This window comes from Ctenopharyngodon idella, chromosome 7, assembly GCF_019924925.1.
Source record: "Ctenopharyngodon idella isolate HZGC_01 chromosome 7, HZGC01, whole genome shotgun sequence".
Taxonomy (NCBI): domain Eukaryota; kingdom Metazoa; phylum Chordata; class Actinopteri; order Cypriniformes; family Xenocyprididae; genus Ctenopharyngodon; species Ctenopharyngodon idella.
In genome coordinates, this window is record NC_067226.1 from 36,311,459 (window position 1) to 36,335,385 (window position 23,927).

At 41.7% G+C, this 23,927-nt stretch overlaps 1 protein-coding gene across 1 annotated transcript in view; it reads left to right on the forward strand.

Annotated features, from left to right (window-relative positions):
* The window catches only part of LOC127515652 (collagen alpha-1(XXV) chain), a 378,235-nt gene that overhangs the window by 261,888 nt on the left and 92,420 nt on the right, over positions 1 to 23,927 (forward strand). Inside the window, exon 13 of the mRNA XM_051899532.1 lies at positions 9,621 to 9,665. Coding sequence (XP_051755492.1) covers positions 9,621 to 9,665 — 45 coding nt within the window. The remainder of the gene's footprint in view (positions 1 to 9,620; positions 9,666 to 23,927) is intronic.

Sequence of the window (23,927 nt, forward strand, 5' to 3'; positions counted from 1 at the left end):
CGAGACACTACGTTTACCGCATATGGGGAACGTCACTCATGAACCGGTGTCTGAAAGCAAAGTATCAAATCTGGCCGGCGACAGCCTATGACGTCATCAAGACGCGGCCCTGAAGTATAAAGGAGCCGCCAGTGAAGCAGTCAGTATCTTATCGTCTGAAGGGACTGTTCAGCAGGCAGCCCTGATGCATGGCAAGGAACACAGTGTCTCGTTCCCTGTTCTCAGGGAACCATGGTTACATACGTAACCTGAGACGTTCCCTTTCGAAAGGGAACTCAACACTGTGTTTACCGCATATGGGGAAAGATATACCCACGCCGCCATGCTTGAGGGGAGTGCATGCCAAGAAGATGGCTAGACAAACATCAACTAGCAGTTTCAAATGAAATGCCAGAGCAACTCCCCCTCGGGTCAAACAAAGGCTGTCAGTGACAGCATTCCCTCAAAAGAAGGGAGTACAGAGCTCAACCTAACAGATAGACCGTATTGTAGGCACAAAATCATGAAGGCCCAAGAGGGGGCCTACAACATGACAACAGTTCTACACAGTGTAGAAAAATATAAATAACACAGCAGCCCTGCTAAAGGCCAATATGTGAAGCTACAAGTTTAATCTGCTTAAGTTTCAACATCCAGATGTGGGGGTGGAAAGCTTCAAGGGCGGCCAGTTAAGGCCACACACCTCGAACAGCTAGCTTGCTGAAAGCAAGAACCCACAAACATGTAACTCGTTCAGAATGAAACCGAGTTAAACCAGCAGCTAAGACTGTAGAGTGCCCACATAACAGTCCACCTAACACAATCTGACAAGCAGTGTACTCAGTAAAAGCACCTTTTACTCTTAAAGCAAGAGGAGTACAACATAAGCCATCATGTTCTGTAGGAGTCCCAAAGCGGGCCTACAACTTCAGACAGACACGTAGCGTCAGCTCGTGGCAGTGTTTCAAGCTCAAGGGAGCAAACACAAGAAAACCGAACCAAAGTGAGGTTAACTAGATAAACTCAACCTGAGCCAACGGCCACTCAGCAATGTACTCAGTAAAACACCTTTTACTCTTTAAGAAAGAGGAGTACAAAGACATACGCCAACGTGCTCTCAAAGGAGGCCCAGAGGGCCTACAACTCACAGACATGTGGCGCCAGCTAGTGGCAACTAAAAGTTTTAGGAGCCATAATAGAACCAGACTTACTTAGTGAGGTAACTATTTAGCTCGACTAGAGCTAATAAATCCAGCACAAACCAACAGGCCACGTACTCAGTAAAACACCTTTCACTCTTAAAGCAAGAGGAGTACATACTCCGACAGCATGCTCTGAGAGAGGCCCAAACCGGGCCTGCTATAGCAGACACGGTCGTAGCCAGTGGCAGTGATAGCAAAACCAACACAGAACTGTGCCAACATGTTAATTGAAGGAGGCCCAAGCGTGGCCTGTGACTCCAAAAGACACGTGGCGTCAGCTAATGGTTTCACAGATGACCAAAGGGAACCAGCTCTAAAACCCAACAAAAAATTGTGGTTAACTAGTTTAATTCAAACCACTTGTAGAATCTGTGAAAGTGTGCAAAATTTTAACAAAATAAGAGAGATCATACAAAATGCATGTTATTTTTTATTTAGTACTGTCCTGAGTAAGATATTTTACATAAAAGATGTTTGCATATAATCCATAAGACAAAAAAATAGCTGAATTTATTAAAATGACCCAGTTCAAAAGTTTGTGAACCATTGATTCTTAATACTTGTGTGTGGTTACCTGGATGATCTATGACTGTTTTTTGTTGTGTGATGGTTGTTCATGAGTCCCTTGTTTATTCTGAGCAGTTAAACTGAGCTCTGTTCTTCAGAAAAAATCTCCAGGTCCCAAAAATTCTTCAGTTTTCCACCATCTTTTGCATATTTGAACCCTTTACAACAGTGACTGTATGATTTTGAGATCCATCTTTTCACATGGAGGACAACTGAGGGACTCAAACACAACTATTAAAAAAGGTTCAAACATTCACTGATGCTTCAGAAGGAAACACGATGCATTAAGAGTCGGGGGGTGAAAACTTTTTAACAGGACGAAGAGGTCCAAATTTTTCTTATTTCACTTGAATATCATTTTTTTTTTTTCATTTAGTACTGCCCTTTGGAAGCAACAGAAAATACTTGCATGTTTCCCGGAAGACAAATTAAATACAATTTACCTTGATCTTCAAATTCCAAATGTTTTCACCCCCCATCTATTAATGCATCATGTTTTTTTCTGGAGCATCAGTGAATGTTTGAACCTTTTTTAAAAGTTGTGTTTGAGTCCTTCAGTTGTCCTCAGTGTGAAAAGACAGATCTCAAAATCATTCAGTCACTGCTGTAAAGGGTTCAAATATGCAAAAAATGCTGGAAAACTGAAGAATCTGCAGGACCTGGAGATTTTTTATGAAGAACAGAGTTTAACTGCTCAGGACAAACAAGGGACTCATGAACAGCCATCACAAAACAAAAAAACAGTCGTAGATCATACTTATGAATGGGGTTATGTCTTGTGGATTATATGTAAACATCTTTTATGTAAAATATCTTACTCAGGACAGTACTAAATAAAAAATAACATGCATTTTGTATTATCTCCCTTTTTTTGTTAAAATTATTAACATTTTCACAGATTCTGCAAGTGGTTCACATACTTTTTCTTGCAACTGTAACTTTGCAGCTGTAACTGTAACTTGGGCCTTATGTTGCTATATTATTTTATGATATAGGGCTAGTATTTTATGTGTTATTTAATTTTTGTTTCTTTTACTTTCAGTTGAAGAATTTTATATTTTTGGTGTTACGTGATACTCGATTATATAGGTTATTAATGTAAAGGTTGTTCTTGGGTGAATGGAAAGCACTTTGTCTTAGTAATTTTGAAAGGCAATTTTGAAAGGCAGTTATAAAGGGAAAATTCTAAAAAAAGCTCACTCTTGTGGAAGGTGATTGATTTAGTTAGAAAATGAAAATAATGTCTTAATTTTGGGGAACATGGTGACAAATACCTTAAAAAAAAACGGTTGTTATTGCAAAACTTTAGAGAAGAAATTATGGATTTCTTAAAAATATACTCTAGTGCACAGTTGATTCTAGGTGGTGACTGGAACACCATTATTGACCCTTTTTTGGATTGTTTTCCTCCTCGCATTAGTAGACCATCCCAATACACTGATATATTTAATTTAAATTCCCAATTAAATTGTTGTGATGAATGGAGGCACAGAAATCCTGATAAGATAGACTTCACTTGGAGTAATAAAGATAGATCTTTACAATCTAGGATCGACTTTTGGCTAACTTCTAAGGAACTTGGAAATCAAATTCAGGAGATTGACATTGTGCCTTCAGTCTTTAGTGACCATAAAATGATTCATATAGTTATCAACCTTGGAGATAAAAGAACTTGAGGATTCAATTTCAACTACTGGAAATTAAATAATTCACTGCTTGAAGATACTCAATTTAAGGATAAAGTTAAAAGTATGATAAAGAGATGCTACAATAATGCTGAAATATCAGGCTTATGGAATAAATTGGGAAATTATAAAATACGAAATTAGAACATTTGCAATCTCAAGAAGTAAAGAAATAGCCAAAGCCAAAAGAAACAGAGAAAATGTTTTAGTTCAAAATATAACAAAAATCTATGATAAACAAATAGAAAGTGAACAAGATAAAAATATTTTAATAAAATTGCAATTAGAATTAGAACAAATCTATGAATATAAAGCCAAGGGTGCATTCATAATGTCAAGGAGAAAGTGGTTAGGAAAAGGTGAATCTAATTCTAAATATTTTTATCTTAAAAGGAAAAATGGAGATTTTTCCACTTTAAAGAAACTTAAGATTAATGATTCTCTTACAATGGACCCAAATTTAATATCTAATTATGTTGCAACATTTTATAAAAATGTATATACACAAAATGATAATATAGGTAATACTGCTCTTTTTCTAGATCCTCTTAAGAAAAATGCTACAATTATAAATCAAGATTCCAAAATTATTTGTGATCAAGACATCACTCTTGAAGAAATTCAAAAATGTATCGAAAAACTTAAAAGTAATAACGCACCAGGTAATGATGGTTTGACCTGTGAATTTTACCAAGAATTTAAAAAAGATTTATAAAAATTTATTTTATATGTCTTCAAAGAAATATTGGAAAAAGAAGTAATGTTGCCAACTATATTACAAGGATTGATTACACTCATTCCTAAGCTGGGTAAAGACTTTATTTTAAATGATGATAGTTACATTCTCTTTATATATTATTATAAAGCATTCGATACTGTAAACCACAACTTTCTGTTTGATGTTCTTGATTTCTTTGGTTTTGGCAACAACTTTATCTGTGCAGTTCGTACATTATACAATAATTGCAATAGCTCTATTAAACTACCTTTGGGGACCACTCCTAGATTCAATATAGGTAGAGGTGTCAAACAAGGAGACCCATTATCTCCTCTGTTGTTTCTATTGGTCATGCAAGTAATGTATCTTCATATTAAAATTAATCCATTTCAAGGTATTCAGTTGGCCAATAATGTAATTAAATGTTCCCAATTAGCAGATGATATGGCAATTTTTCTAAAAGACATAAAAGAATTAAAATTGGCTCTTGAGTGTCTTAATGAGTTCTATCTAGTATCAGGGTTGTCTATAAATATTAAAAAAAAAAGTGAATTATTTGCATTAAAAGAAAGACCCAGTAACTCGTCAGAATTATGTGGCATTCCAATTAAAGACCATTTTTCTTATTTAGGAATTGAGATATGCAAAGACCAAAAAGAAAGAGTAAATCTTAATTATACCCCATTAATTAATAAAATTCAAAAGCAATTCAACATTTGGCTAATGAGAGACTTATTTTTAAATGGGAGAGTTTTATTATCAAAATCTGAAGGGTTATCTAGACTAGTTTATATTGCAATGGCCATAGATGTTCCAAAACGTATCATTAATGAGATAAATAAAAAAATATATAATTATATTTGGAAAAATAAACATCATTATTTGAATAAAAAAACACTTTGTAATTCGCTTAACCAAGGTGGGCTTAATGTACTTGATTTTGAAATATCTAATACTATATTTAAAATTAAATGGATACAAAACTATATTCGGACCAATGATAAATTATGGTATTATATCCCTAATATTATTTTTGCAAAAGTGGGTGGTATTGAATTTCTTCTTAATTGTAATTTTAATATTAACAAGCTTCCCATAAAACTTTCAAATTTTCATAAACAGGCACTGTTATCATGGATGCTTGTATACAAACACAATTTCTCCCCTCACAAATGCTTAATTTGGAATAATAAATACATTATACACAAAAATAAACTTTATTTTTAGTTAATTGGCTTAAGGAAAATATTTTGTTGGTTTCACAACTTTTGAATTGTAATGGTCATTTACTTATTCAGAATTTTTAGGAAAATTTTCATTTTATATACCTATCAGTGAGTTTATGATGGTAATCAATGCCATTCTCTCAGAACTTATAAATTTGCTAAGAAATAATATAGATGAAACTTAGAGACTTAGATCTTAGTCTTAAACTTGAAGGTATAAATTTAAAAGACAAAAAATGTAATAATAATTATCTCAGAATAATGTGCCAAATTTCCACTGTTCCGTTAGCTATTGGATTTTGGAGATCACAATTTCAAAATGTCAATTGGAAAGAGACCTTTAAAATCTCCAGATTAGTGAGGTATCATTTAAGACTGTTCATCGTATTTATGCTGTAAAACAGGTCATTTCAAGTTTTGTAAAGATGTTGACCTGGAATGAGAGTATTGTACATTTATTTTATGATTACATTTATACAAAACTATTTTGGTGTGATCTGGCTTTTTTTGTGAAAAATAGTACTAATATTGAATTACAACTTAAAGTAAAAGATGTTTTATTTTATTTTTTATGATAATACTGGTGATTTCAAAATTTGGTATATTGTGAATTTACTCATTATATATGGAAAATTCTTTATCCACAAATGTAAATGGGGAGGGAAAAAAACGAACTTTACTCATTTTAAAATAGAAATAGGTCACTACTTGTATACATTAAAAGAAACAAGAAATAACAAAAAACAAAAAAACAAAAAAAAAACCTGTAAATTAATTTAAAGCCTTAAATCTATTCTTTGAATAATTTGTAATGTTGTTTATACATGTGAATTTTTTGCTACGTTCTCTTCTTGTCTTTTCTTTTCATTTCATTTCATTTCTTTTCTTTTCTTTTCTTTTCTTTTCTTTTCTTTTCTTTTCTTTTTATTTATCATAACATTTAATTTGATAATTATTTAATGTTAAATATGTTATTGCCCTTGTATGTTCATTGTTTAAAAGATTGCAATGTAAAAAAAAAAAAAAAAAGTCATTGAGTCATTCATTCATTCATTAGATTCGTTCAAACGGCTGATTCATTTAGGAATGAAGTAAATGGCCATTGAATCATTGGTTCACCCGATTGATTTGGGCTGGATTTCCCGATAACGTTGTCTCTTAGCGCGCTACGAAGACTCTAAAGGTAGACCTTAACTGAAGATATACCATTTCTAGGCGTGTTCCCCGAACTATCCCTTAGGAGGCTGCTTAAGGTATATCTTCTTAAAGGTCCCATGGCATGAAAATTTCACTTTATGAGATTTTTTAACAGTAATATGAGTTCCCCTAGCCTGCTTTTGGTCGCCCAGTGGCTAGAAAAAGCGATGGGTGTAAACCGAGCCCTGGGTGTTTTGCTTCGCGTTTGAGAAAACGAAAGCTCAGACGACCCAATCTGGAATCTTCCCCATATGTCGTCATAAGGGGAAAGGTTACCTCCCCTTTCTCTGCTTTGCCCGCCCATGAGAAAATGAGCCATATACATATATATATATATATATATATATATATATATATATATATATGATAGCAAATCAGAGCAACATGAAAAGCCAACAACGTAGGCTAGCATTAGCTACATGATAATACATTTTAAACTAAAATTTAATGATAATTAATTTTAAACTAACCACTCTGAGACGTCCTGCTGTAGCCGCTGAGTTGCAACTTCTTCATACGGTGCTTCTCCATCCGGATCGGATTCTGGGTCAAACTGAAACGCTTGAACGACTGCGGGTCTATGAGCCATTGCAATACATCCACTGTCAACATTAGCGCATGGTACCGTGGCCGCAAGCTGGTTAAGACCACACCCACCCTCCACCTTTCCCCGCCTCTCTCCTCCTCATTAGCATTTAAAGCTACAGACCCAGAAACAGCACGTCCTGAGGAAAGCTCATTGTTGGACTGTCTCGTAGTGGCTGAAATTCTGCACCAAGGCTTAATTTCGGGAAAAAGACTTCAGATACAGTACTAGGGATCACTTAGGCCTATATAAAAGCATCCAAAAAGTAGCATGTCATGGGACCTTTAAGTGTGACGTTATCAGGTGCTGTCCATGGCGCTGGTGCTGAATTGGTTGATATTGATGGCTCGAGAATCGATAATTCACTCTATACAGGGGCTGCTTCACTGCATTATGTGAGAAATCAGTGTTCTTTATAAAAAGAAGCACTTCAGAAGTAGAAATTGCATTTATCAGGACTCATGGGATGTTATAAAAGAAATCCAAATTGCAAACTAAATCTATATTGTAATTTATCTATATTCTGGAGCGCGGAGCCCCCATCAGCGTGAGTTTAAGGCAACCGTTATTTTAGAACAAAGTTTCAGTTCCTTGGAGATGCGTCATGCAGCTGACAGACATGTAGGTATCGCGTTTATATCAGCTGACAGACATGTAGGTATCGCGTTTATATATATATATATACATATATATATATATATATATATATACATATATATATATATATATATATACATATATATATATATATATATATATACATATATATATATATATATATATATATATATATATATATATACATATTTTTTTTTTTTTTTTTTTTTTTTTTCCTTCAAAATATTTACAAACTTGTTAACTATATCATGAATTATATGATATATTCCAATTGTAAAATATGTGGAAGTGAATGTGTTTTGTCACACGATGAGTTTGCACGGCAATTCAGAGCTGTCGGATTTACGAAATGTTCCCCGAAATACGTAAAAGTATGTGGCCGGTGAACTGGGAGAAGAATAGAGTAAACTTTATTATTTCATACACAATGTGTATCTATGAATAAAACACTTCGTCAAGTTATATAATTGAAAGGGTTTATTGTTGCAGCTTCCGTAGACATCAGTGTATGGAATTTGATCAAACTATAAATGTCTTTTTTATGCAGTAGCCTACTTAATTCAAATGTGTATTTAAATGTCTGAAACCTAAAATAAACCTGATGAGGTTAAAAACACAGAATAGTTGTGATACATGACAAGCGCGGAGTGCGCGTCTGTCTCTGGATTAGCGCTAAAGCACATTTGAATTTAGCAGTGAATCTTTGCATTTTATTCTTTGCCATAATCCTAATCAAACACTGCATGTATTACAGCTTCAGAATTATTTTCTTTTTGACTGTCAACAGTGATAAGGTATAGCAAAGAGTGATCCAGACCAACCTTACAAAAGTATGACTTACAGAAGGTATACTTAACTGAGAACGTTTCGGGAAACACGTATTAACGTTAAGGTACAGCTTAAGGTATAATTTAAGAACGACGTAGAGTTAAGAAGGTTTCGGGAAATCCAGCCCTGCTCAAAATGTGGATTCATTCAGAAACAAAACACCACTGTGTGTTGCTCGGAGACACACAACAGTTCTGCTGTAGCTTTTACAGGCAATATTTCTGTTGGCAAAACTGAGACAATAACAAAATAGACACTATTGTGTCAAAAATATAACACAATATTAACTACTTATATATTGAACTGTTGTATAAAATCATATCACATTTACACTCATGCTATCCAGGACAAAAATAGCACTCGTGTGATATTGCGCTCATTACTTGTATGATATTACTTAACTATATCATATGATATAAATATGAGAAAAAAAAATCATACAGAGGCATTTTTATACCCTGATATCTTGAATTTTAGGGGCATTCTAATTGCATTTTATAGGCTCCATCATGCAGTGAGTTGTTGCCCTGCATCATGTCATCAATCAACTGAATGAAATGTATGACCTTATGTAGGTCTGGTGTGTTAAATACATTAAATAATTTTATTCACATTATTTTTCCATAACTAATTAATTAAATTAACTACTAAAGTTAAATCGACAGCCCTAATAATAATAATATATCTTATGGTCTAATGGAATCAATATTCTATTTTAGCATAAGAGATAAGCAGAAAAAACAAATATAATTGTAGATACGTCTTCCGATTTTAGTAGATCTCAATATGGATTGTACCATTAATTTAAAACATCTGAAATGATCCAACTGCAACACAATGTCTTTGCTTTAAATGCAGAATTTAGATGATTTTCACTTTAGTATGTGAACCAGGGCCAGTCTTTTGATATTGTTGCCTTAGAGGAAACCTATTATAGTTGAGCTGGGTTTCCATGATCATGGCCAGTAGTGGTGGCTTGGTTTGGCTGTAATTTGTTGCACTTTTCTTACATAGGGTGAGCCAGGACTTCCAGGGCTGCCTGGACTCCCCGGGATTAAGGTAAATGTTGTGTCTTCAAAACCCCCAGACCCACCCATCCCCCATATCCAGCTGCTCGTCATGTCTATAGACTCTGTAACAGTTGTTGAAGTGCAACTGTATTGTGTCTATATATCTTTCACATTAACATGTATGGCTTCAATTAGTAATTGTTTTTGAATGGAGTGTGTTTTACATTGGCTTATTCAAATGCTCATTATCAGGATTTATTGATTATAGAATCATTCATTAATGATTCATCAGTGAATCAGACAATTACTTGGCTCAGTTTATCCTTGTATTCATGTAAAGACTCTCATCTTCAGACTGGAGCGATGGATTTGTCCATAGTTCCATAGTTTGTAAATTCTTAAACAGGCATGAGCTAATGCTTGTTGCTGTTTTGGTTTGTTTGCTTGTGTTTTTTTTTTATATGCCTGCAACCTGTTGGTCTTGTAAAAAAAAAAAAAAAAAAAAAAAAAACCTCCCATTCTATGTAACCCTAGTTTTACTTAAGCTCTGGATGCTAACATCGTGCTAATGTTATGCTCTAATGTTCTTTTGAGGAATCTGAGAATGAGACCCTTAAATGTGCACATAGTGTTCATGTTTGATTAAATGGCACTGAAAATATCAAATGCTAAGGTGTTTTATTATTATATTAGCAACATTCTTTTTCTCACGTAGTACCATGAACTCAGACATCATTTCTTTTAAATCAGAATTGTATATTAATGTTAGTTACCATACTAGCAATATCATTAAGGTGAGCAAATATTTTTTGACAGAAAGCCTTTTGCAGGTTTTAATTAGAATCTAGACAATTATCAACTCAAATCAGTCCAAGAAAAGACTTTTGGCTTGATACTATATGACAAGAATGCTTTGGAAGGTTGTTTGTCTACAGTGCTCCACTTTTTTGATTTACAGTTTGATGCCAAGTTTACACTGCAGGACTTTAAAAGTCGGCAGATCGCGGTGCTGTTCAGACTACATGACTTGCTGTGGAGTCTTTAAGTCGTTGTGGTGTTCACACTACGTGACACTACGTAAATGATCTGCAACAGGGGGTTACACACTACACGAGCTGACAACAACTCTGTCACCCAATAACTTTATTTGAAAACAGACATTGGGAAGAAATTAGATTCATACTTCCATTCATATTTTGCTGAGGAGCCGAGATAGGTATCCGGCCATTCAGCGGTGACTCAAGGCTATGGCAAACGGGACGTAACATCTCCGTTCCCTCCTTCAGGGAACGGGGGTTACAATAGTAACCTAGACGTTCCCATTCAGTCAGTCACGTTCGACGTTACGTCGATGCTGATGTAATGGGCTCCAATGGAAAGCACCATAGCAACTGAGCCACGTTACGAGTGTTAGGGAAGCAGATGCTGGCAAGCCGTGGTGTGCCCAAATGCAGGTGCTACCACAGAGTCATAACCCTCCAGCATCCGGAGTAAGCACGAGGAGGTCTTCCATACCATTGGGATGGAGAGGACAGGGCGTTACTCAGGGGATGGTCGAAGCCCCTGTGCGAGAAGGCTCACTGGGGGAAACGCATATTTGCGTAGGCCCCGGGGCCAGCTGTGTGCCAGTGCATCCGTGCCGAGGGCAGTGAGCGGATTTGTGGGAGGCAAACAGGTCTACCTGTGCGTCCCTGAAATGGCTCCAGATCAGCTGGACCACCTGGGGGTGGAGTCTCCATTCCCCCGGGGAGCGTGAGCTGTCGTGAGAGCGCGTCAGGATATAAATGGTGCGCAGCGACCTGAGTCGGCACTGACTCCAGAGGAGGAGATGGCGGGCGAGTTGCGACATGCGACGGGAGTGTAGACCACTCTGGTGGTTGATGTACACTATGGTCAATGTGGTGTCCGTCTGGACCAGTACATGCTTGTCGTGCAACAACAGTCGAAACCGACACAGGGCAAGGAGTACTGCTAGCAACTCGAGGCAGTTGATATGCCACTGTTGTTGGGGTCCTGTCCAGGAGCCTGACGCAGCATGCCCACTGCATACGGCACCCCAGCCGGTGGTGGAGGCATCTGTTGTGACAACAACATGCCTGGACACTTGTACTAGGGGCACTCTGGCCCGTAGAAAAGTAAGGTCCAACCACGGGCTGAATGTACGGTGACAACTCGGTGTGATGACCACATGTAGTGTGCCATGGCGCCATGCCCACCTCGGGTCTCGGTTGTGAAGCCAGTGCTGAAGCGGACTCATATGAAGCAATCCGAGCAGCGTGACCGCGGCTGCGGATGCCATATGCCCCAGGAGCCTCTGAAATTGTTTCAGTGGAACCGCTGTTTTCTGCGAGAATGAGTTCAGGCAGTTCAGCACTGACTGTGCGCGCTCGTTGGTGAGACGCGCCGTCATGTTGACCGAGTCGAGTTCCACACCAAGAAAAGAGATACTCTCTGCATGGGGGAGAGCTTTCTCTTTTCCCAGTTGACCCGAAGCCCCAACTGGCTGAGGTGACTGAGCATCAGGTCCCTGTGTTTGCACAACTGCTCTCGTGACTGAGCCAGAATGAGCCAGTCGTCGAGGTAGTTGAGTATGCGAATGCCCACTTCCCTGAGCGGGGCAAAGGCACCTTCCACGACTTTGGTAAAGATGCGAGGTGACAGGGACACCCCAAAGGGTAGGACCTTGTACTGATATGCCCGACCCTCGAACGCAAAGCGTAGAAACGGTCTGTGTCGAGGGAGGATCGAGACATGAAAGTACGCGTCCTTCAGATCGACCGCTGCAAACCAATCCTGGGAGCGGACGCACGTGAGGATGCGTTTCAGCGTGAGCATCTTGAACGGGAGCTTGTGAAGGGCCCAATTCAAGACACACAAATCCAAGATTGGCCGTAACCCCCCGCCTTTCTTGGGTACTATGAAGTACGGGCTGTAAAACCCTGACTTCATCTCGGACAGGGGCGTTTGGGCCTGTCACCGAGGTAAACAGGACGCTGCTGAACCCGGGGGGACGCCTGGCGAACTGAATCGCGTAGCCGAGTCTGACTGTTTGAATGAGCCAACGGGACGGGTTGGGGAGGCGTAGCCAGGCCCCCAAGCACCGTACGAGTGGAACCATCCGGACAGCAGAAGTACCCACAGGGGGCAGCGTGGAGCGCTGTGGCCCAACTCGGGAGGCAGTGCGTCCCGAAGTAGAGGCTGTGAGTGGGGTGTACTCACATGGCTCCGAGTGTCCCGTGAGGGATGGGGCAGGGTGGCATGGGGAGGCTGTGCATCCCCAGGGCGCCAAAGCCCTGCCTGTAGCGAATGAGGGTGTGGCTGAGAGTGAAGAAGCGGTGCGTCGCACACTGTCAGCACAGAACCTGTATGGCCCAGAGATTTTGGAAACTGCTTTTTTATTGACAAAGTGGGTACTGCTGGCCCTGGGGCCAGCGGTGGAACAGAAATAAAACGAAACACAGGATTCTCCACCCAGCCCTCTCCCGGGGGAAGGAGCGGTGCCTTCACCGACTCCTGAAGAAGAGCAGTTCCCTCCATCTCTGGGCCACCCGACTTCTTTTTTGAGGGCTTAGCGGCCTGGGCGTGTTGCGTCACCTTCCTGCGGGTGGCTCGGGGAGGATGGGAAGGTTCCGATCTCCTGGGAGCCTGTGCAGCCGCAGGGGGACACCCTTGGCGACGAGCAGGTTGGGGGCCAGCCCGTGGCGGATTGGTGGCAACATCACACCGGGGGCAAGATGTGTTTAATGGTCTCCGTCTGCTTTTGTACTGCTGAGAACTGCTGAGCGAAGTCCTCGACAGTGTCGCCGAAGAGGCCAGCCTGGGAAATGGGGGCGTTGAGAAAGCGAACTTTGTCAGCGTCCTTCATTTCAGCTAGGTCCAACCAGAGATGTCGTTCCTGGCCACCAGGGTGGACATCGTCTGACCCAGGGCCCGCGCCGTGACTTTCGTCGCCGTGTGCAGTTCTTGCAGTAGCCCTGGCTCAGAACTACCCTCGTGCAGCTCTTTCAGAGATTTCGCCTGATGAACCTGCAAGATGGCCATGGCATACAGGGCGGAGGCTGCCTGTCCAGCGGCAGAGTAAGTCTTAGCAGCCAAAGCAGCCGTCGTCTTACTCGCCTTGGTCGGGAAGTGCACCGCAGTCGCACGCTTCACCTGTGGAATGTCCACGTAACCCTTGGCGGCCCCACCATTGAGGGTAGTGAGAGTGGAGGAGGCAGAAGATCGGTTTCTGGCAGTAAAAGGTTCCTTCCACGACTTCTGATCCTCCTCATGCACCTCCGAGAAGAATGGCACTGGAGCGGCACGTGACTGAGAAGCCTCACACCCAGAAACCAATCATCCAACCGCGAGTGCTCGGGACACGGTGGAGGGTTCCACTCGAGCCCGATGCCCGCGGTGGCCTGGGCAAGCATGACCATTAACTCTGAATCCGATTCAGCCTGAACGACCACCCCGGAGGGCGGAAGTTCGGCTTCCTCATCCTCTTAAGAGTCCAAAAGCCTACTCTCCGATGCAGCGATCGACATCTGATCCTCATCCAGAGCACTGAAAGTGACGCAGGGAACCTCCGTAGAGGATCCCGCGGCAGCAGCCAGCAACTCGACGGCACATGGCATGCTAGAGGAGTGGGAGGTTCGTGGGGGAGGACCCGACGAAGAAGCTCCCACTGTGACCCTCAGATCTCCCAGAGTGCAAACCAGACCATCAGCTTTTGAAGCTGCGGGTGGCTGGGTAGCAGCAGAGGGGACTCATACCTCCGTGTTAAAGAAGGAGAGTCGCGATCGCAACGCCAACATGGAGCATGCTGTTTACCCAGACAAGTGAGACAGCGATCGTGGCCGTCAGACGAGGTCAGGAAATGACCGCATCCAGAAACACACGGACGAAAAGACATCTTGAAAAAGACGCCGATCGCCCGTGTTTTGCTCTTTTGGAACTGCTCTTTTAGCTGAAGCACACAGGATTGAGTGCCGCACCGTCCTGTGCCAGCGCCCTGTCACACACACACCGCTGAACGTGCTTTCCCACCAGCCAGAGAGAGCTCCGCGAGCTGCAGCCACCGGAATAAAAACAATAAAAGCAATGAGAATTGCTGTTGTGGAGATCACTCCAAGCAATTAAAATTGCTGTTTTTGCTCTTTAAGAAATGCACTCCTAGTTGAAGGTGAGAGAACGATCACACAACCGATCGGCTCCGAAGCAAAAGTATGAATGGAAGTGAGTATGCCGGTCCTATTTATACCCGGATGCCGGAGGTGTGGCCCAGCATGTAAATTCCCATTGGCTTGTTTTGTACCACTTGGAGGTGATTGGGTTCCCAAGCGAGACCCCATTACGTCAGTATCGACGTAACGTTGAACGTGACTGACTTAATGGGAACCCAAGAGGCGAAACTCACTAGGTGGCGCCATTTTGGGGTGAAAATGCCAACTGGACAATAGAATCCATCACATCTTATGCACCCAAAATCGGCGAATCTCACAGCCAAATCAGAAACAATAGAAAATTTCTTAAATTCAGTAAATTTTATGACACCTACAGTAAATGTTGTATTGTCTTAGCCTATATGTTTTGTATTATCAGTTGTGGAATCCAACCATTATACATCTGAAGTTAACGTAGTTAGCCTACTTTATTGGGTTTTTCCATTTTATGCAACTTTACATATTTACTATTAATAGTAAATTAATACATTATTAATAAAGTTAAGATCATCATGTTTGTAGCATGATCCAGGGGATTAAATTGGAGTAAATTACTCCACTAGGTCTGAAATATATACGTTTTAATCATCACGCTACAAACATGATCTTATAGAACATGATGCATTGCTGTGTCTGTTATCCCATTATTGCCACTTTTGGACACAGTGGCTGTGTTTTTGTTTTTTGTTTTTTGTTTACATAGTCTTTAACGGACATTAATATAAGGCAACACTGCAAAAACAGTTTACTGTCAAGCTGTTATATTCTGTTATATATGTATTGTCCTACATTACCAATTTTTCTGATGCATGTCCTTAATTTAATTTCATATGTTGGTATTAATTCAGTGTTTATAATGCTAATACTTATAATTTCCCTTATAATTTTAATCCAAACTGACTGGGTTTCTAGAGAGCAAAGATTTTGTGAAAAAAGTGGAGGACTTAAACACAAAGTCTGTAAAATAAACTGTTAAATTTGATGATCACTAGTGATAGTATTTTATTCTATGTTGTCATCAGGTCGGATTTCAGCTTTAATGTATGTTTTTTTAACAAAGCAGCTGATATTGCCATAGAAACTAGTGGACTGCGAGCCGCTTTCACCCCAAAATTGCGGAAACGCAGGGCTGCTGCTGGACGCTGGTGTTGCAATGGAACATTCTATTAAGTTTTGCTTCTTGTCAGTGTATATTTGTAATGATGGGTCGGCAGAGCGGGGATCCATTTGCAGCTTTATTAAGAACAGTATTTACACAGGTAGACAGGGGCAAAGGCAGGAACATAAACAAGGACAGGCAATGGTCGAGGCAGGCGGCAGACAAACAGAATCAGGGTACAGGCAAGGATCAGGGCAGGCAGCAAACAATCACAGTCCAGGAAACAGGCAAAGATCAGGGCAGGCAGCAAGGGTCACAGAGAATAAACAGTCCAAACGATAGCAGGTAACAGTCCACGGGAAAACGCTCAGAGATGATCACCAAGGCAAATCAAGACTTCGCAAAGGGTGTGTGTGTGTGTGTGTGTGTGTCTTAAATAGTCCAGGTAATGATCTGCAGGTGTGTGTGGCAATTGGTGATTGGTGTGGAGTGTGCATGTGATTGGAAGGGAGGATTATGGGAAATGGAGTCCAGGAACTGACAGGAACAGACGGTGATCGTGACAATATTATTTGCCAGAGTTAAGGCCACCATTAGAATGTTTCCTTTATTGTTTCCATGACGAGGCGTCATGATTGTCACGTAACACACCTCGGCCACACTGTATGACAGATGTATCGCTTTTCACACCATGTCATCAACTGTCTGATATTCCGATTCTCATATATTTGCAAGTGAGTGTTTTGTCATTTAAAACCTACATCATGATCTTGATCTTAATCTATAACACGAGATGGGCGCCGCCTTGTTTGTTTGCGCTTTAAGTCAAGTCAAGTCATCTTCATTTATATTGCGCTTTTCACAATACATATTGTTTCAAAGCAGCTTCACAGTGACAATAGGAAAATTCTTATCGAGCTAAAGTTGGTTTTTGATTGAATCACTTCCGTTGTAAAAATTGTTAATTATTACTTTAGGAGCTGCTTAAATGACACCTTTCAATACCTTTAATGCATTCTTGATGTTCATTTACGTGTTTAATCTATAGGTTTGCATGTTTGAGTGTGTATGTGCGCAGAAGCTTGGTCTTTTTAAAAAAGTGATATTTGCCAAATTACTTGTCTGGTACGCATAATACAGAAAAATTAGTTGTGTCCGCGGATCTATGCGAACTGGAATAATTTTGATAACATTTTATCTATACATAGGGAAAGGGAAGGGAAATGGGCCTTTGCAGGGGATAGTTTAGTTGAAACGTCAGGGCTGCGTTATCGTCATGTCTAGATGCAGGTCCTTCATCTCATCTGGATACGGCCTGGATCTGGCAGGCTGCGGCAAACCTCGGGATAAACAGAGAGAGACTAATATTAGCATAGACGCCATTCTTCTTATGATGTAGCATAACATCAGGTGTTATGGGAAGTGTTCCTGGTTCCAGCTGACCTAATCTATGCAGCCTAACAATTTACATGATTTGAATTATAGAAGTAGATAATGTGTTATGTGTATGCAAGTTTAAACAGATGTGTTTTTAGTCTAGATTTAAACTGACAGAGTGTGTCTGCTTCCCAAACAGTGATCGGAAGACTGTTCCAAAGTTTAGGTGCTAAATAGGAAAAAGTTCAGAGAGTTCAGAGTTCAGAGGGTCCTGTCAGTCGGATTTATAGGCTACAGCACGTGAATTCATCCATTTGTACTGAAATACATGTGGCCGGTGAACTGGGAGAAGAATAGAGTTAGCTTTATAGTTACTTACACAATGTGTACTTACACAATTGAATGGATTGTTATTGCTGCTTCCATAGACATCAGTGTATATTTCATTGGCTGTTGTGTCGCAACACCACGGATTTTATTTTTTATTTATTTATTCATTTTTATTTTTTTATTTTTTTTTCAGGATATCGAGTCGGCTGACAGCTGATATTTAGCATGCTAGATATTGGTCTGGGGTCAGTGAGGTGTCATATGGACAGTGTTGGGAGTAACGCATTACAAAAGGAATTATATTACAGTAATATATTACTTTTCGCTGTAACGCAGTAACATAACGCATTACTAATAAAATTTGGGTAATATTATACTTGTTACAATCTCAGTAACGCACGTTACAACAATGCATTTTAACCCAAAAATTAAGTGGTGTTAGTTTTTTTTTTTTTTCAACACCGCATGACATTCCAGCGCCAGAGAGTAAAATTGTGGGTAAAATAGTATGTCTATTTCCTGCTGCTGGAATTCGATGGTTGAAATGACTGCAGAGACGGATTCTACATTTGTGAAATGGACATCAACTCCCATTATTTTCAGAGAGAGGGACAAGAACGCAATAAGTGCAATATTGCAATCAATGTGCAGCAATGAGGCAACGTTTTAAAAATAGCACTTTGTCTTTTTTGTATAACCTATAGAAATAATATATTTAAATTGCAGTTTTATGAAAAAATATATTAGAAATAAAATTGCCTAGTTTTTCTCCACTTATGCCTTTTTTTAGTAAATAAACACATTAGTGGACATTATAGCTTTAACAGTGCTACTTTGTTAGATCAAATTTGCGGGCTTTCCCTGATACTTGCATGAAATACATGCTTTTACATGTCTTTATTTACAAAAAAATGGAACGTATTGTGTTGCAGTTTATTTATTTCTTTACAGTACATACTGGTGTGCGGTCATGTATGCAGCCATATATCAAGGTGGGCCTCACACTGCAGGGGTACATTCACAGTTTCATACATTTATCTACTTTGTCCATCAAAGAATGCTTTAATAAAATAGCTAAGAAAGATGACAAGTGACACTGCATTGACTCCCCTTTTAAATTGCTAGTTTAACCCTTTACACTTTTTTGTATAAGCAAGTTTCACTTAGAAAGCTCCTAATGTACCATACAATCAGTGTTGGGCACATAACTTTAAAAAAGTAATTAGTTACTTACTTCTCACAAATAGTAACTGAGTAAGTAATTAAGTTACATCATTATAAAAGTAACAAATTACCAGGGAAAGTAACTATTGCGTTACTTTTTAAAAAAAAAAAATAATAATAATTAAAATATGTCAAATAACTTGGATGCCCCAATTTTAAATATGTTAAATGAATGAAATGGACACTAAATAGAATAAAATATTGTTATAAAACATTGTACACTAATCTACACTATTTTAATGTTGCTGTGGGACAATGTGAGAGACACCTATCAAATTCAGTATATTATTATAAATAATATCATTACTATATTGGAACAATAAAACACAATAGATGGTTTAGAACTTTTAATATTTATTGCACAGACCACAACTGGCCAACAAATAAGTCTAAAAATAAATTATGCTTGGTCCGACTCGTGACTCATGATCCGCTCTGGCTCAAGACATGAAATTTCTCTGTACTGTAGGCTACTATAGGCTACGTGTTGGAAGTCATTACAGAAAACGTCTCAGGTTACCCATGTAACCATGGTTCCCATTCAGTCGGTCACGTTCGACGTACGTCGGACAGACCGACGAATAGGAATCTCGCTAGAGAGGCCAATCTACTTCGAGTGTAACTACAACGAGCCAATGCACATTGGCATGCAATCATATGCATCAGCTGCTCGCCTCGCAGCGCGGGTATATAACGAGCAGCAGGTGCGTTGCATCTTCAGCTTTTCGCTTCGGAGCCGAACCGTATGGTTGTTACGGAGTGTGTGACTAAAAGGAACGAGCCATTTGCTGGACTTCTCTCGTCGTGCAGGCGGACAGCACTGCAGCGGGGCCGGTCTCCTTCCTTTGTGTTTGTCTTGCCGAGGAGCAATATCAGAGCCGTTCTCACGGCTGGTAGAATGGTGCGCTTAGAGCGTTAAAGAGCTGTTTTGACAGCTGGTTGAGACGGCTGTAAGGAGGGAGTGCACGCGACAGGCTGCACTACTTCCCTGTCTGTGTTGCTGCGGCTTTTCCCCTGTGTGGTTCAGCACTTAAAGAGTGAGTCCCTAAAAGAGCTTACACAAGTAGATTCGCGTCTTTTTAAAGATGTCGTTCTACTTGTGTGTTTCTGGATGCGGTCGTTATCTATCGCCGCGGGATGGTCACCAACGCTGTATCGCGTGCCTGGGCTTAACCCTCTGGGGTCTGAGGGTTTTCGGGGCCCTGGAGAAATTTTGACATGCCCTGACATTTGTGCTTTTTTCAGTTGTTCATAAACATATTAATGGAAAAAGTGTCATTACACTGTATTCAGCACAAACTAGGCTACCATAATATGTGATGAACATGTATGTACATGTTTGTGTTTTTGAAGGAATAACGTTTATGTGTGGTTATTGAAAAAACAAAAAACTTAAGTCACTGAAATAAAGCCAAAAAATATATATTAAATTTGTGTTCATATAACAATATATTGATTTAGTATGCGTGGAGGCGTGAATCATCATGAATAATGGGTGATTTACACCTGAGAAGACAAAAGAATCGCATAAAGAACCTCTAATGAGCTGCATATTAATGAGGCCTTTCAGTCAGGTAGGCTGTGAAAAAACCCTCTGTGATCATGTCTCAAGCTCATCATGGTGTATATCAAACATACAGAAAAAACAGCAATACTGTGAAATATTATTACAATTTAAAATAATGGTATTCTATTATATACTTTAAAATATAATGTATTTCTGTGATGCAAAGCGTCTGAACATTCATGTTACCTCTATGGCATTTTATATAGTCTTTTAGCTTAAAAGCATGCACATTTGGAGTAATATTGATGGATTCTCATATGTTTATGTCAATTTTCTATACAGAGGAGTAATATTTATTCAATATTTATTGTCATCACTATGAACGCTGGATACTGTGTTTTCAATTCATACGTGCAGCCGGAGGGCGCTCTGTACACCTTTAGTCCACAAATTACTCTAAAGAAGAACAGGACATTCAGGAACTAACGGCATGTCTTCCAGAGATCCCTAACCATGGCTTTAACATCCAGATAAACACTTTTCAAGACAATAAATACACGATTGAGATGATGTATACATGTATTGCCTTAGAATTTGCGTCTGAATAGCGCTCGCTCCGTGGGCGTGGCCGCATTAGTGGATAATGAGCTGAATCACGGACTTCTGACATGTGTCTCTTTTCATACAGATTACATAAACACAGAATATTTGTTTTCGATTTGACTTACACGATTTAAAACCTGACATTTCAACGTTTTTTTAGAAATAAGTCTCATTTTTGTGTCATTAGTATTCACTAAGTTACAGTTAATTTTCTGAGAACTATCAGATTAAACTTCGTTCAGAGGGAGACGAGAGATCACGCATCATGTTAGTTTTCTTTATTTTGCAAAAAGCACATCATTTTGTTTTTACTCTGAGTGTACACAAATAAAAGAAGATATTCCACAAATTTTAATGGTGTATAACTCTTAATTATATGTGCAACATTGACGGAGTATTTTGAGTCTCTTTCACACTGGTAAGAAAAAAACCGAGGTGGTATCGCCAGTGTGCCCGCCGACCCGAGGGAGTTAAGCCACGCTGAGGCGGCGTTTGTGGATGAGTCATGCACACAATGCGGGAAGATGACCATCTCGGAGTTGCGATCTAGACTCCAGTTCCTGCAAAGGGGCGGAGTCCCGGTGCCGTTGCCTCGTTCCAATCCGTTCCAAAGCGTGTCGGTGGGTCCTCCTCCCTCACCACCCTTGATGGCGGGGCGGCTAAGGGTTATACGCGCATACCCCCTGTGGAACGGGCCGTTGCTATGCAACTGTGCCCTAACTCCACCTGGCGGGGGGAGCCGTCTCTCCCTTCCCGGGCCTGTAAGTACTCGTCGGATCTTACCGGCAAGGCTTATCAGGCCTGTGGGGAAGCCACCTCTGCCTTGCACGCTATGGCGTTGCTGCAGGTCCATCAGGCCAAGGCACTGAAGGACCTGCACGAGGGTGGTCATGACCCACAAGTTCTTCAGGAGCTTCGGGCCGCGACGGACCTCGCACTTCGTGCGACGAAGGTCACGGCGTGGTCTGTGGGTCGTGCGATGTCCATGCTAGTGGTCCAGGAGCGCCATCTCTGGCTGTGTCTTGCGGACATGAGGGATACCGACAAAGTCAGGTTTCTTAATTCCCCCGTGTCCCAGACCGGCCTCTTCGGCGACACGGTCGAGAACTTTGCCCAGCAGTTCTCGGCTGTACAGAAGCAGTCTGAGGCGATCAGTCACATCCTGCCGAGGCGGTCAGCTGCTGCACCTCCACCGCCCGCGGCTCCTCAGACTGCTCGTCGCCGAGGGTGCCCTCCCGCGGCCGCCCCCGCTCCCGCGCCCCAGCAGCAGCCGTCATCCAAGCGGCGCCGTGAAGCCGGTCGTGGTCAGGGTGCCCAGCCCGTCCAGCCCGCCCCCAAGAAGAAGGGCGGCAAGGCCAAGTCCAAGAGGCCCTAGGACGGGCGACCCGGAGATGGAGGGGACTGCACCACTCCTTCCCCCGGAGGAGGGCCGGGTGGAGAATCCTTTGTTTCCTTTTGTTTGTGTTCCGCCGCTGGCCCAACAGCCAGCGGTACCCAAATTCTCAGTAAAAGAGCAGTTTCCTTCATCTCCGGGTCCGAAGAGGGCTCGGAGAGCAGTGGGAGGGCAAGAACCTCACCACTCTCATCCCCCTCTTCTGTCGCCAGCGGACAGCAGCGAGCGGCGGGCAACCAAAGCCTTGACCGCTCCCTCTGTCCTTCCGTGGAACCAGGTAAGTGTTGCGCATCACACTGTGACGCCGCTTCGGGCCGCCTCGCAAAGAGAGCCCCCCGGGCCGCGTCCCTGGCTTCCACCTCGCTGCCTCACTGCGGGTACGCCTGCGGTCCCTTTGGTCCCGCTTGTTCGGTCTCTGAGTGCCTGGTTAGCGCTCCCCAGTCCGTCTCGCTGGCTCATTCGGACCGTCAGGCTCGGCTATGCGATTTAGTTCGCCCGGCGTCCCCCCAAGTTCAGGGGCGTCCTCTTCACTACAGTGAAAGATGTAGATGCCCATGTCTTGCGTGCGAAGGTCGCTGTCCTACTGGCAAAGGACGCAATAGAGCCGGTCCCTCCAGCCGATATGAGGTCAGGGTTCTACAGTCCCTACTTCATTGTACCCAAGAAAAGCGGTGGGTTACGACCGATCCTGGATCTGCGAGTTTTGAATCGGAGCCTTCACAAGCTACCGTTCAAAATGCTCACGCAGAAACACATTTTCGAGTGCATCCGTCCCCAGGATTGGTTTGCAGCGATCGACCTGAAGGACGCGTACTTTCATGTTTCGATTCTTCCGCGACACAGGCCATTCCTGCGTTTTGCGTTCGAAGGTCGAGCATATCAGTACAGAGTCCTACCCTTCAGGCTGGCCCTGTCTCCCCGCGTCTTCACAAAGGTCGTGGAGGGAGCCCTTGTTCCCATGAGAGAACAGGGTGTTCGCATCCTCAACTATCTCGACGACTGGCTCATTCTGGCACAGTCCCGGGATCAGTTGTGCGAACACAGGGATTTGGTGCTCAGACACCTCAGCCAGTTGGGTCTTCAGGTCAACTGGGAAAAGAGCAAACTCGCCCCGGTGCAGAGGATCTCTTTTCTCGGTATGGAGTTGGATTCGGTCGAACAGATAGCACGCCTCACAGAGGAACGTGCTCAGTCGGTGTTGAACTGCCTGAATACGTTCAACGGCAGGACAGCGGTTCCACTGAAATGTTTTCAGAGGCTCCTGGGGCATATGGCAGCCGCAGCGGCAGTAACCCCGCTCGGTCTGCTTCATATGAGACCGCTTCAACACTGGCTCCACGGCCGGGTCCCGAGATGGACGTGGCAACGCGGCACGTTCCAGGTGGCAATCACTCAGGAATGTCGCCAAGCCTTCAGCCCGTGGTCGGACCCCTTGTTTCTTCGGGCTGGAGTACCCCTAGAGCAGGTGTCCCGGCATGCTGTGGTATTCACGGATGCCTCTGCCACGGGCTGGGGTGCCACGTACAACGGGCATGCAGTATCAGGGGTGTGGACGGGCCCCCATCTGCATTGGC